Consider the following 11,485-nt stretch of genomic DNA (forward strand, 5'->3'; position numbering starts at 1 on the left):
AATTTCTGGCGTGTATTCTCTATCTCGGTAAAGAACTTCACTGGGATTTTGATGGGAATTGCATTGAATATGTACATCGTTTTTGGCAGTATGGCCATTTTTACAATATTAATCCGATCTCTTTCCAGAGGCCACATTTTAAATACTCTCTTGAGCTAGTAACTTTTCAGGGTCTTATTATGCTCTTGTCAGTAAGAACAGTGACAGAGATTCTTTTGCTATCTGAGAACCCAAGATTTATGCCCCAGGCAATTCATTTTTCTACTTTTCTAATTTAAGAGAAACTACTGTATTTTAACAAATGCAATCACCAGGCACATTAGGCACAAAACAAATCACAAGTCATAATCACAAATGGTACTTTTTGAGAAAAAATAAATTAGAACTTACCTGTTCCTGAACATCCTCGTGTTCTGAATTAAGAAGTTTAATAAAGATTGGAACAGCCCCAGTTTCAATTACTACTTTGGTATGCAGAAAAGTTCCAGATGCTATATTAGTTAATGCCCACGCTGCTTCAAACTAAGGGGTAAAGTAAAGTAAGATTCTCTGTGAAGTCAGATTTCAGAGATAGAAACCCTTAGCTAAGAAAAAGTAGAATGTAATCAAGAACCAAGAAGGAATAAAGAGAAACTTGTAGTACCAATAAATGCATTTTATAATTTCTAAAGTTTGTAATGTTTACTGTTCAAAGTAAGCACTGTTCAAAGTAAGCACTTCAAAAATCAGTACTTTAATAGAGCAAAGGAATAATAAAAGTACTTGTTTTCCTAGTTAGCACTGATTGCAAACGAAAACATGAAAATTAAAAATTCAAAGGCTAAAAGCCTGGCTCAAGTGGTTAGTGTACTTGCCTAACAAGTTCTTGGCCCTGAGTTCAAACCCAATACAAAAAAAAAAAAAAAAAAAGAACATACAAAATAAAAAGGATTTGGCCAGGAGTTTGGCCTAGTGGTAGAGTGCTTGCCTAGCATGCACGAATACCCGGGTTTGATTCCTCAGTACCACATACATAGAAAAAAGGCAGAAGTGGTGCTGAGGCTCAAGTGGTAGAGCTCTGGCCTTGAGAAAGTCCAAAGACAGTGCTCAGGCCCTGAGCTCAAGCCCAGGACTGGCAAAAAAAAAAAAAAAAAAAAAAAAAAAAAAAAAAAACTAAAAAGGATCTATGACATTAAAATATTTGCAAACTCTAGTAAATTTATTATCAGTAGTAAATTATACAGAAAACTTTTCTTTCTTTTACTTGTCTTCATCTTTACTCAGAAGCTGAGTATAAGAGGTAATAGTACAATGGTGTCATTTAAAAATAGAAAACTAGATTTTTTTCTTTAAATGATGATTCTCAGGACCTTGCAATTGCTAGGTAAGTACTTTACCACTTAAGCATTCCCACTAGTAATTTTTCTTTAGTTAATTTTCGATCATTCTCCCTGACTGCTCTTGGATCATGATCCTATTCCTTCTACATAGCTGGGATTACAGACATTGACCACTCATCTGGCCTGTATATTGAAATGGGGTATTTCTGACTTTTTGCCTGAGTTGGCCTCTTGACCTCCATTTCCTGAGTAGCTATTACAGGCATGAATCATCACACCCAGCCAGCAAATTACTTTGAAGACATCTTAAACTGTAACAGTATGGTGGTTGAGAAGTAATGATCTTTAACACCAATAGAACTTTGGTCTCATTTCTTAGTAGATCATAGTTGTTTTTTTTTTTTTCTCCAAGAAAAGAACTCATCAATGAAAAATGACCATCGGAGACCCAAATTTAATTATGATTAAGAACTGAATTTAACTATTTACATTTTAGTTTGAAGTTTCTAAAACAACAACTTATTAAAGGCTAACAACTACATTTTATTAATATTAGTAATATGTTTATATATGCTTCTGGAATTGTCCAATAAAACAATTCCCAGAAGAAATTAGTACTGTAATCATGTCCAGGACAGTGTAGTTGACACCAATTTTTCTTCTTATCAAATATACTAATGCTTACAATATAGTCAGCATTGAGGAAACGATTTTCACTAGAAACTTTAATATATTATTTCTAAAAAGATATTAAAAATGAAAACTTAGACTCACTTGTAAAGTACAATTTTCAGTTCTTTCAAGAAATTTGACAAATCTCTGTACAACTCCTGGTTTTTGTATAACTTGATCTATTGGGGGATTTGGTTCTAAAAGTTGAGAGAAAAGTATTATCAAACAAGATATGAAAAGACGTGGTTCTTGCTCAATTAACAAGCACACAAAAATTTCACTGATCTACATTTAAAGCTAATAACTGAATGTAACTCAGAACAAGTGTTTTCAAAATGAATATTTTTGCAAAGTAAATTCTATGCTTCTATTAGTTGTAATAATAAGGAAATTTGTGTATTTAGATTTCATAGGCTGAGGCCTGTTTTATGAAGCCACCTTTACCATACAAGAAAAATTTCAATCCAATGCTAAAAACAGCAGATGAATTTATTCACTAACTTTCAATTTTCAAAGATTTCTTCCTCACTATTGAACAGAACTTGCTTAACGTCTCTCAGACAGATGACATTATCATGGTTATATTTATGATGTTCAGAAATGTTACTAGACTACCTAAAATTCTTGTTAAATTTTCATGAAATTTAGAAGGGTTTGAGAATCATAAAATCTCTGGGGAATTTATGTAAAATCCAGAAAGTTATTTAAAATACTGACCAAGAACAGAGAAATCCTGTTCTATCCATGGAGAGACAAAAACTGTGCCCTCTGGTTCAGTAACTTCTCTACTGGTGTTGCTTCGGGTTCATTATTCACTTGGTACAAAATTTATTTTTTTTGTTAATTCAGTCATCACATCATCAGATGTGATAACTGACAAAGTAAGCAAATGATTTTTTTTCTTCTAGATTTCAGACTACATGAAGTATTATATGCATCTTTGGTTTTCACATCCTTAAAATGTAATATAACCTAAATCAAACACATAGCTCTGCTTACTCTTGAACTTTTTCCTGTACCCAACCTCCCAAATTTGTCTAGTACTTTGTCATCAGCCTACGTAGTCACAAATAGAATTCTCATTTCTACTTCTAGATTGTGTAGTTATACCCAGTTCAGATTTTTCAAAATTCTACATTTAATTCTACATTTTAGTTTACCGTTGTTATAGTAGTAACAGAGCAATACAGTATTAATCCTTTTAAACTTCCTTTAAAAAATAAATAAAAATTCAGAGTGTAGTTACTACATTTATCTTCATTTATCCTTTCCTTTTCCAAAATTCTAAATTTACTACTTTTTTTTAAGTTTAAAAACAGAACTTCTGGAGCTGGGAGTTTGGCCTAGTGGTACTTGCCTAGCATGCAGAAAGACCGGGGTTCAATTAATTCCTCAGTACCATATAGAAAGTCAGAAGTAGAGCTATGGCTCAAGTGGTGGAGCTCTAGCCTTGAGAAAGCCCGAGGATAGTGCTCAGGCACTAAGCGTAAGCCACAGAACTGGCAAAAAAAAAAAAAAAAAAGAACAGAACTTTTTTTCTTGTCTTTTCAAGGAGTAAGTGTTGAGATTATGATAAGAGAGAGGTTATTAGAAAGTCTGAAGAAGTAGATACTATCAGCTATACCAATACATGTCTCTAAATGTGATTAACAGAACTCAAATATGGTCTCTTCATGGATAATTATGAGCAATACATTTAGAAATTATTCTCAGTGGAATTGGATCATCAGCGAATCTAACATAAACCTGAACTCAAATTAGTATTATATCCATATCTACAGAATACTCGATATTATCTTATAAACATGAAAACTATTATACAGTAAGCTTTTGTCATTATGGTTATACATAGTATAAAAATAGAATAAGCAAAATAGTGATGTTAGTATTCAACTAACAACACTACTACTAAAAGCTAAAAGTCATACAAAAGTAAAAAGTGGAGAAATTTTTGTAATACTAGGATTAAAGACTTACAATTTATATCCATGAGAGTGGCTATGGTAAGAAAATAAATCTTAGTAAAGATCTGATCATGTTTTAAATCAGAGAAGAAAAAGCCATGAACAAAGGATAGGCTGTGGAGTAGCCACAGGCAAAATCTGCCTACTGCCAACAGTATAAATGATTACAGGAAGGAAATATTCCCCCCAAAAGACAAAGCCTATTGAACTGTGTTTCTTTCAAGTACTATCCAACATGGAGAAGAAGAAATAGACCACTTGGATTGTGGAACTGTGTGTAACAACTATGAAAATATATTTACAAAATAAAACCATATGCCTCTAAGTCAAATTACTGAAACTGACACGTTAATAATATATTATTTGTTAAAAAAAAAAGACAAAGCCTCCTGCTGTTTTTGCTTCTAGTTATAGTTACAGCTGCTTTCCTATACTGACACATCAAGTAAAACTATAGTTAAGATACTATTTTTCCAGGCCTGACAAGTATGGCAGAAATAAATCAGTGACCGAAAAAAAAATCATCTATAATTCCTGCTCAACACTCAATCTGGGCAAACAAAATCCCAGGATCAAGAAGAACAGAGAAAAAAGTGATTGACCTTATGAAAAAGATGAAAGTTTAACAGAAACACAGTATTTTGCATAATTACAGCAAATGAGAATGAAATCTTCTAAACAAAGAATTCTAATTCAGAAAAATAGTTCAAAAGCACCAGAAAGATATTATTTGCACATGTAAAGACTTAAAAAGAACTGTACTAATGCAACTTTCATAGGAAGAGACTTCAGAGAAAAAAATCTTCAAGGCATGTTCTTACCATAATGAATCAAAATCATGAGTTCAAGAATGGTGAAGTTGTGGTATAAAAATAATGGGGACAAAGTCTAAAACTCTTAAACACCATTAAACTGACAGGAGCTCTGCTAATCAGCTATGATATCAGGCACATGTCAAAAAGAAATCCTGAAAGAGAATATGAAAATGTAAAAAATTATTGTAAAAATATGAATCTGACAAAAAACAATGACAAAAATCTTTACATATTAAGAGGAAAAGAAGTTATTCTTGATTGTATAAAGATTTCTTAACATTGCCGAACTACTTCAGCATAGATGATGAAAATGAACACAAAAGGAAATAAATATGTACTACAAACAAGAAAGCAAAGACAAGAGCCTTAGAATCCATGCTGACCTGACTAAAGGATTTCTTTCATTCCTCCTGTTTTAATAAATTCTTTCTCAAAGATAAGGCAGATGACCCAAAGACATTTTCAAAATTACTGTCAGTTCATATATGTAACTCCACACACTAAGAACTGCTAATCCTACAATTACATATATGAAACACAAAACAAAGTTTTACATTTTTATTAAATGAAGTGTTTCATACTCACTATTACATTAGATAAATAACAACAGGATATTATGAATCATAAAGTTTACTATTCAAATCCTAATACTAAAAATACAAAAGAAGAAAACCAACTAACAAAAAACAAAGCTGTGGTACCAGGGCTCATACCTATAATCCTACCTACTTAGGATATTATAAGATAAGGAGAATCAAAGTTATAACCAAACCTGGGCAGAAAAGTCCAAGAGACTCCAGCTCCAAAATAACCACCAAAAAGGCAAGGCTGAAGGCATGAGTCCAGTTGTCAAAAGCCAGTTGGGCAAGCAAAACTAAGCAAGTTCAAGGCCCTGAATTCAAAACCCCATACTGGCAAAAACAAGTAAGTAAAAAAAGACAAAGAAAAATTGCATTGGCTAATAAGTAAGCTGCTAGCTGGGTATAGTGTCACATACTTTAGGAGGCTGACATAAGGATCAAGACTTTGAGGTAGGGCTTTCTAGAGACTTCGATGGCATTCTGAAATACACAGCAAGACTCTGTCTCCCAAAAGGAAAAAAAAAGTCTGAAAAATATTTAAAAATTTATAACTTTATATTCACTTCTATAAGACTAAAATTAAACCTATTTCTATAGCATAAAAAAGAATTTATAACTTTATTAGCACCAAAATTATTTTTCTATTATTTTGTATTTTACAATTTTCTAGAATGTAACTTTGATAATGTATTTATAAATGTTATTTAAAAGTATTTTTTAAAGAAAAAACAAAAGCCTAAGGAATTAAGTAGAACTAATACTAGTGGCAGAGAAACATCTTAAAATTTATCTAATAAAACCACTACAAAATCCTATGTTAAATAAACACATTAAATTAATTCTTGCCTTTAGAAAGCAGCTTTCTAAATTTCTGTGTTGCTGTTAGCTGTTGTTCAGCATTATTAGAAAAAATCATCTGAACCATATCTGCAGTAATAACTTCTTCCTAAAATACACAGAACAAAATTAAGATCAGAACGGGATATTTTACATGAATAATATTTGAAGTGTGTACTAGGTCTGAAATTTTACTGAGGTACAACTCCAACTATATTTTTATAAAGTATACCTCTGGAATGGGTACAGTGGAGCTGATATCTGGATCCTGGATAGGACTTTCTAACATACAATCATCACTTCTGGGCAAAGAGACATTTCTGCGTTTGAACAGCTGCAACAACAACAACAAAAAATAACTTTGTAGACTCTGCTTTCCATTAAACATTCAATTGCCATAGTACCATTTTGCATCTGAGCAAACCAAACAAAAAAATTTAGTAATTTAAAACATTAAGTACAACCCTTCGTATAACTAATCAATGATAATAAAAATGTTTACACAGTTTAAAAGTCATTTTTAAAAGTATGTATTACCACCCAGATTATTAAATGTCCAAGAATTTTTCAGCAAATCTGTCAGAGATAACATATGGTATATAAAAATTAGTATATTCAAATAACAAGCAGTAAAGAAAAATTCTCAGGAAAAAGGACTGCATGCCTTTTAATTCAGGAGTAGATAAAAAATAATGTAAACAAAGAGAAGAGACACAGTGAAGTCACTAAAGAAAAATTAAAATACATTTTCTAAATCTAAATTAAGAAAAATCTGGCTATATCGGTTTTGATAGCTAAATAAATACTATTCTCTTTCTATATATTTTTTTCTTTCTTTTTTTCTGGTCTTAAGTTTAAACTCAGGACTTTTTTAAGCTTGCTAGGTTGGTATCCTACCATGTTTCATGCCCATGCCATTTTTGCTTTAATTATTTTTCAGACAGAGCCTAGGATCAGTTCCAAAGTATGATTTCCCTGTGTCCCTTATAGCACCAATTGTAGTAGACCACTACCATTATGCCAGGCTTATATGTTGAACTGGGGTCTCATTAACTTTCTCTTCCTGTAGCTACATCCCAAGTGGCTACAACTAAAGGGGTGTTGCCACTATTCTTTGTATTTTCTGATAGGAGACATTTTATTATTAATTTTAACTTAGTCTGAATTACTATATAAGTAAGTACTATTCAAGACACCACAGGTAAGAAGATAACAGACAACTCAGACTGACTTCCTTCCTTCCTTCTTTCTTTCCTTCCTTCCTTCCATCCTTCCTCCTTTCCTTTCTTTTGCCAGTCCTAGAGCTTTGAACACAGGGCCTGGCACAGGCCCAGCACGTTCTCAAGGCTAGCACTCTACTACTTGAGCCAAAGCACCACTTTCAGCTTTTTTAGTGTATGTTGTACCGAGGAATAGAACCCAGGGCTTTGTGCATGCTTAGTAAGCACTCTACCACTAGTCCACACTCCCAGACCAACAACAGTCCACTACAAGCAGATCATCAGAAAACAGCCATAGAAGTTGGACCATCAGCTCTCTCTATCCCTTTTAATCTTAAAGGGGCAATGAAATGGAACAGACAGATGAGGAAGCAGAGAAGTTTTTTTATTTTTGACAAATATCAAAAGAGCCAGACCAAGAAGTTATAACCAGCAAACAAAATGGAAAAGATTAGTTCCTCTTCTATCAGATCTCCCTTTTAATATTAAATTACTAGAAAATATAACTAGAAAATATGACAGAGGCTATCTAGATCCGCCTTTTCCTATAGGAAGGAGTATCTAAATCTAATTTCTTACTGGCACAAGTATCACATATTTGTAATAATAGCTACTCAGGAGGCTGAGGTCTGAGAATACTTTGAGGCCAGCCCAGGTAGACAATCTGAGACTATTATCCCTAGCTAACCAGTAAAATGCCAGAAGTAGAGTTGTGGCTCTAAGTGGTATAGTGCTAGCCAAGACAAAGAAGCCAAGACAACAAAGAAGTATGACCATAAACCCCCAAATCTGCTTCCTTTGAAATTATAAAAATCTGGAAACTCCTTATGAATGAATAAAGAATAAAAGGTTATATATACCTGGCAAAAGAAAAGCTCAGAAGCTTACCTATGCTTTCTGTAGGCTCCTCCCTTTTTTTTTTTTTTCTTTTTGTGGGTCACGGGGCTTGAACTCTGGGCCTGGGCACTGTCTCTGAGCAATTCAGCTCAAGGATACGGCCCTACTCCTGGGCCTGGGCATTGTGTCTGAGCCACAACCCTACTTCCCGTTTTCTGGTGATTAACTGTAGATAGAGTCTGTAGTTCTTTAGTATACAGGCTGGCTATGAACAGCAAACCTTAGATCTCAGCCTCCTGAGCAGCTAGAATTACAGACATGAGCCACCATGCCCTGCTAAGTTATTCTTCTGGGCTGGGAGTTTGGCCTAGTGGTAGAGTGCTTGCCTAGCATGCACAAAGACCCAGATTCAATTCCTCCATACCACATACATAGAAAAAACCCAGAAGTGGTACTGTGGTTCAAGTGGTAAAACTCTAGCATTGAGAAAACCCAAGGACAGTGCTCATACCCTGAGCTCAAGCCCAGGGCTGGCAATAAAAAAAAAGAAAAAGGGAAAAAAAGTTATTCTTCTTAGTAACAACTACAAATATACAAGTGTAATACCTGCAAATATTCCTAGAATTTAGTAAACATTAAATTTAACTATAATCAATTTTCTAAATCACATTTCCATTCAAAATTATCTCAAAATTGGCAACAGTAAAATTTTAAACCTGAATAAAATACATTTTTGTTAAAATATTTTAAAATTCTACCTGTTCTTCTCTTTTTTGTTTTCGAAGTTGTATTCCTTCTTCTTCTCTTCGTCTACGCATCTCTTGAGGATTCAGGGCTTTATTCTTGTAACTTTTCATTCTGTAGTTATCTTTCCCTGGACTAGCCATGGAATCTTAACAGAAGAAACCAAAATAGTTCTCAAACTGTAAGAGGCTTACCTTAAGGCCATTAAATTCAGGCTAATTACACAGAGCTTTAACAAAATTCATTCTGAAACTTATGTACAAAGAACACACTCTCTTATTTATTTCAAAATGAACACTATCAAACCCTTGATATTAAATAGGATACTAATTTTATATATTTGAAGAATTCTACAATCCAAAGTGTCTACTAAATATTCTTAGACTGCTAAATGTTTTTGATCACATGTCTGTACGTATGAAAGAGAAATCATATTTATCCCTCAGTATTTTTCTATAAATGTTACCTTAATGTACTATCCCATTACTAAATTCACAATAAAATAACATTTTTTTAAAGGAATCATTTTAAAAGACAAACAACTTCTAATGTTTTCTGATCACATTTGATCATATCACTTCAGGCCTACTTTACCACACAGGTACAGTCTAGAAACAACTTCCGCAACTATTAACCTAATCAGTCAAGCTAAACCCTTTCAACAGAAAATTCAGCATAAATTTGTCTTCCAAATAAAATACAGCCCCGACAATGCCTATGTCATGTTCTTTTTTTAATCATCATTTTCACCGTGTTGCTTTAAAAAAGGATGTCAAGGCCAAGGAAATGATACTTTCTCACCCAATGAAATTCTGTTTCCTGAAAAATAAAATACTTGAACTGTCTTTCTTCTTTTTTTTTTTTTGCCAGTCCTAGGCTTAACCTCAGGGCCTGAGCGCTGTCCTTGGACTTTTCTCAAGGCTAGAGCTCTACCACTTGAGCCTCAGCACCACTTCTAGCTTTTTTTTTTTTTTTTTTACTATGCATGTGGTATCAAGGAATCGAGCCCGGGTCTTCGTGCATGCTAGACAAGCACTCTACCACTTGGTCACACTCCCGGCACCAGAACTGTCTTTCTTCTAAGGCTGGGGTTTCATAAAAATATATTTTAGGGGGCCGGGAGTTTGGCCTAGTGGTTAAAGTGCTTGCCTAGCATGCATGGAGACCCGGGTTCGATTCCTCGGAACCACATACATAGAAAAAAGCCAGAAGTGGTGCTGAGGCTCAAGTGGTAGAGCTCTAGCCTTGAGAAAGAGTCCAAGGACAGCGCTCAGGCCCTGAGCTCAAGCCCAGGACTGGCAAAAAAAAAAAAAAAAAAAAAAATATATATATATATATATATATATATATATTTTAGTTGCCGCTGGTACTAACATTTTGAACTCAGGGTCTCACTGGGCCGGCTTGATTGCTAGGGCTAGCACGCGAGCCACACCTCCAGTCCAAGTGCTCTTTTTGCTGAAACTTATTAACTCTCCAGTCTATGTGTTCAGATGCTTAGTCAGAGAATCGCAAACCTCCACAAGGGACAGCACACTGGGAGAGCTTACAACCAGCGGTTCTTAGGTCTGAAGGACAGGACAGGTGTCTGTTCCTTGCTTACTTACTCGCCTTCCTGCAAAAACATGACTCATACGAAGCATCGAAATTGAGAAGCAAGTTATAAATCCTTCTGCCTTGTGTGTCTGTGCCCCCAAAATGTTGCCCGGTGGGCGTTCTCTGAAACACCACCGTGCCGCCGCTGCGCAGCTTTCTCATCTTCCCATCACTCCCGCAGAATCGAGGAAACGCCGCTGGATCTTCACCCGCGTCGACGCGGTATGGAGGAGGCTGACCGGGCGGACGGAGGGTGAGGCCCCGAGGGTCCCCAGGATCCGGTGAGAACGGCTGGTCCACGGCTGACGGCCGCCCGGGCGCCACCAGGTGTGGAGGAGAAGCGCCCCGGGGCGGGGGAGCGGCAAGACCCGCGGCCGCGGCTCGCCAGTCCCGGCTCGGACCCCTAGCGCCACGGCCCCGCGGTCCGGCTGCCACGCCCCCCTGCCCCCGGCCCGGCCGCCACAGCCCGCCTGGCACCCAGCGGCCAACGCTAGAACCCCTCCAACCCACCTGCGTCACTCCCACTTACCCATGAGAGTGGAACTCTCCGACACCCCGACCTTCGGGTTCCCGGCGGCGACGACCGCGGCGGATAACGGAAAGGTCGGCACTGCTCCCTCAGAGGCCCGAGTGCAGCGACCCGGAGCGCAGTCCAAGATGGCGGCTACCTGCGCCCCTAGCCCGAGACCCTGTCGCTCGTTTCCCAGAAGCCCTTGCTATCCACGGCGGCCGCGGCAGCAGAGGGCGTGGCTAAGGTAAGGGAGGCGGGGCTCCGATTGTGGGCGGGGCGGAAAGAAGAAAGTCATTCCGACCTCTCCTATTCCTGGAAGCCAGCAGCTGTGTGCCCACTGCTGAAGTTGTCTCTCATTCCCAGTAGTGAGATGGTCACTAGTCCTCTGC

The 11,485-nt window shown here is 36.5% G+C and overlaps 1 protein-coding gene across 4 annotated transcripts in view; it reads right to left on the minus strand.

Moving 5' to 3' along the window:
- Kpna5 (karyopherin subunit alpha 5) overlaps positions 1-11,468 on the minus strand; it is a 38,285-nt gene extending 26,817 nt beyond the window's left edge. The window contains exons 1-6 of one of the 4 annotated variants that reach the window (XM_090338241.1): positions 10,597-11,076; positions 9,004-9,137; positions 6,421-6,522; positions 6,198-6,297; positions 2,094-2,188; positions 391-522 (exon numbers count right to left, since the gene is read on the minus strand). In XM_090338241.1, coding sequence (XP_090194367.1) covers positions 391-522; positions 2,094-2,188; positions 6,198-6,297; positions 6,421-6,522; positions 9,004-9,137; positions 10,597-10,747 — 714 coding nt within the window. In that variant the 5' untranslated portion in view covers positions 10,748-11,076. The other 3 variants (XM_090338239.1, XM_090338238.1, XM_090338240.1) reach the window with 3 other exon arrangements.
- Between the last annotated feature and the right edge of the window lie 17 nt (positions 11,469-11,485).

The sequence above is a fragment of the Megascapheus bottae genome, chromosome 8, assembly GCF_031878675.1.
Source record: "Megascapheus bottae isolate mThoBot1 chromosome 8, mThoBot2.hap1, whole genome shotgun sequence".
Lineage (NCBI taxonomy): Eukaryota > Metazoa > Chordata > Mammalia > Rodentia > Geomyidae > Megascapheus > Megascapheus bottae.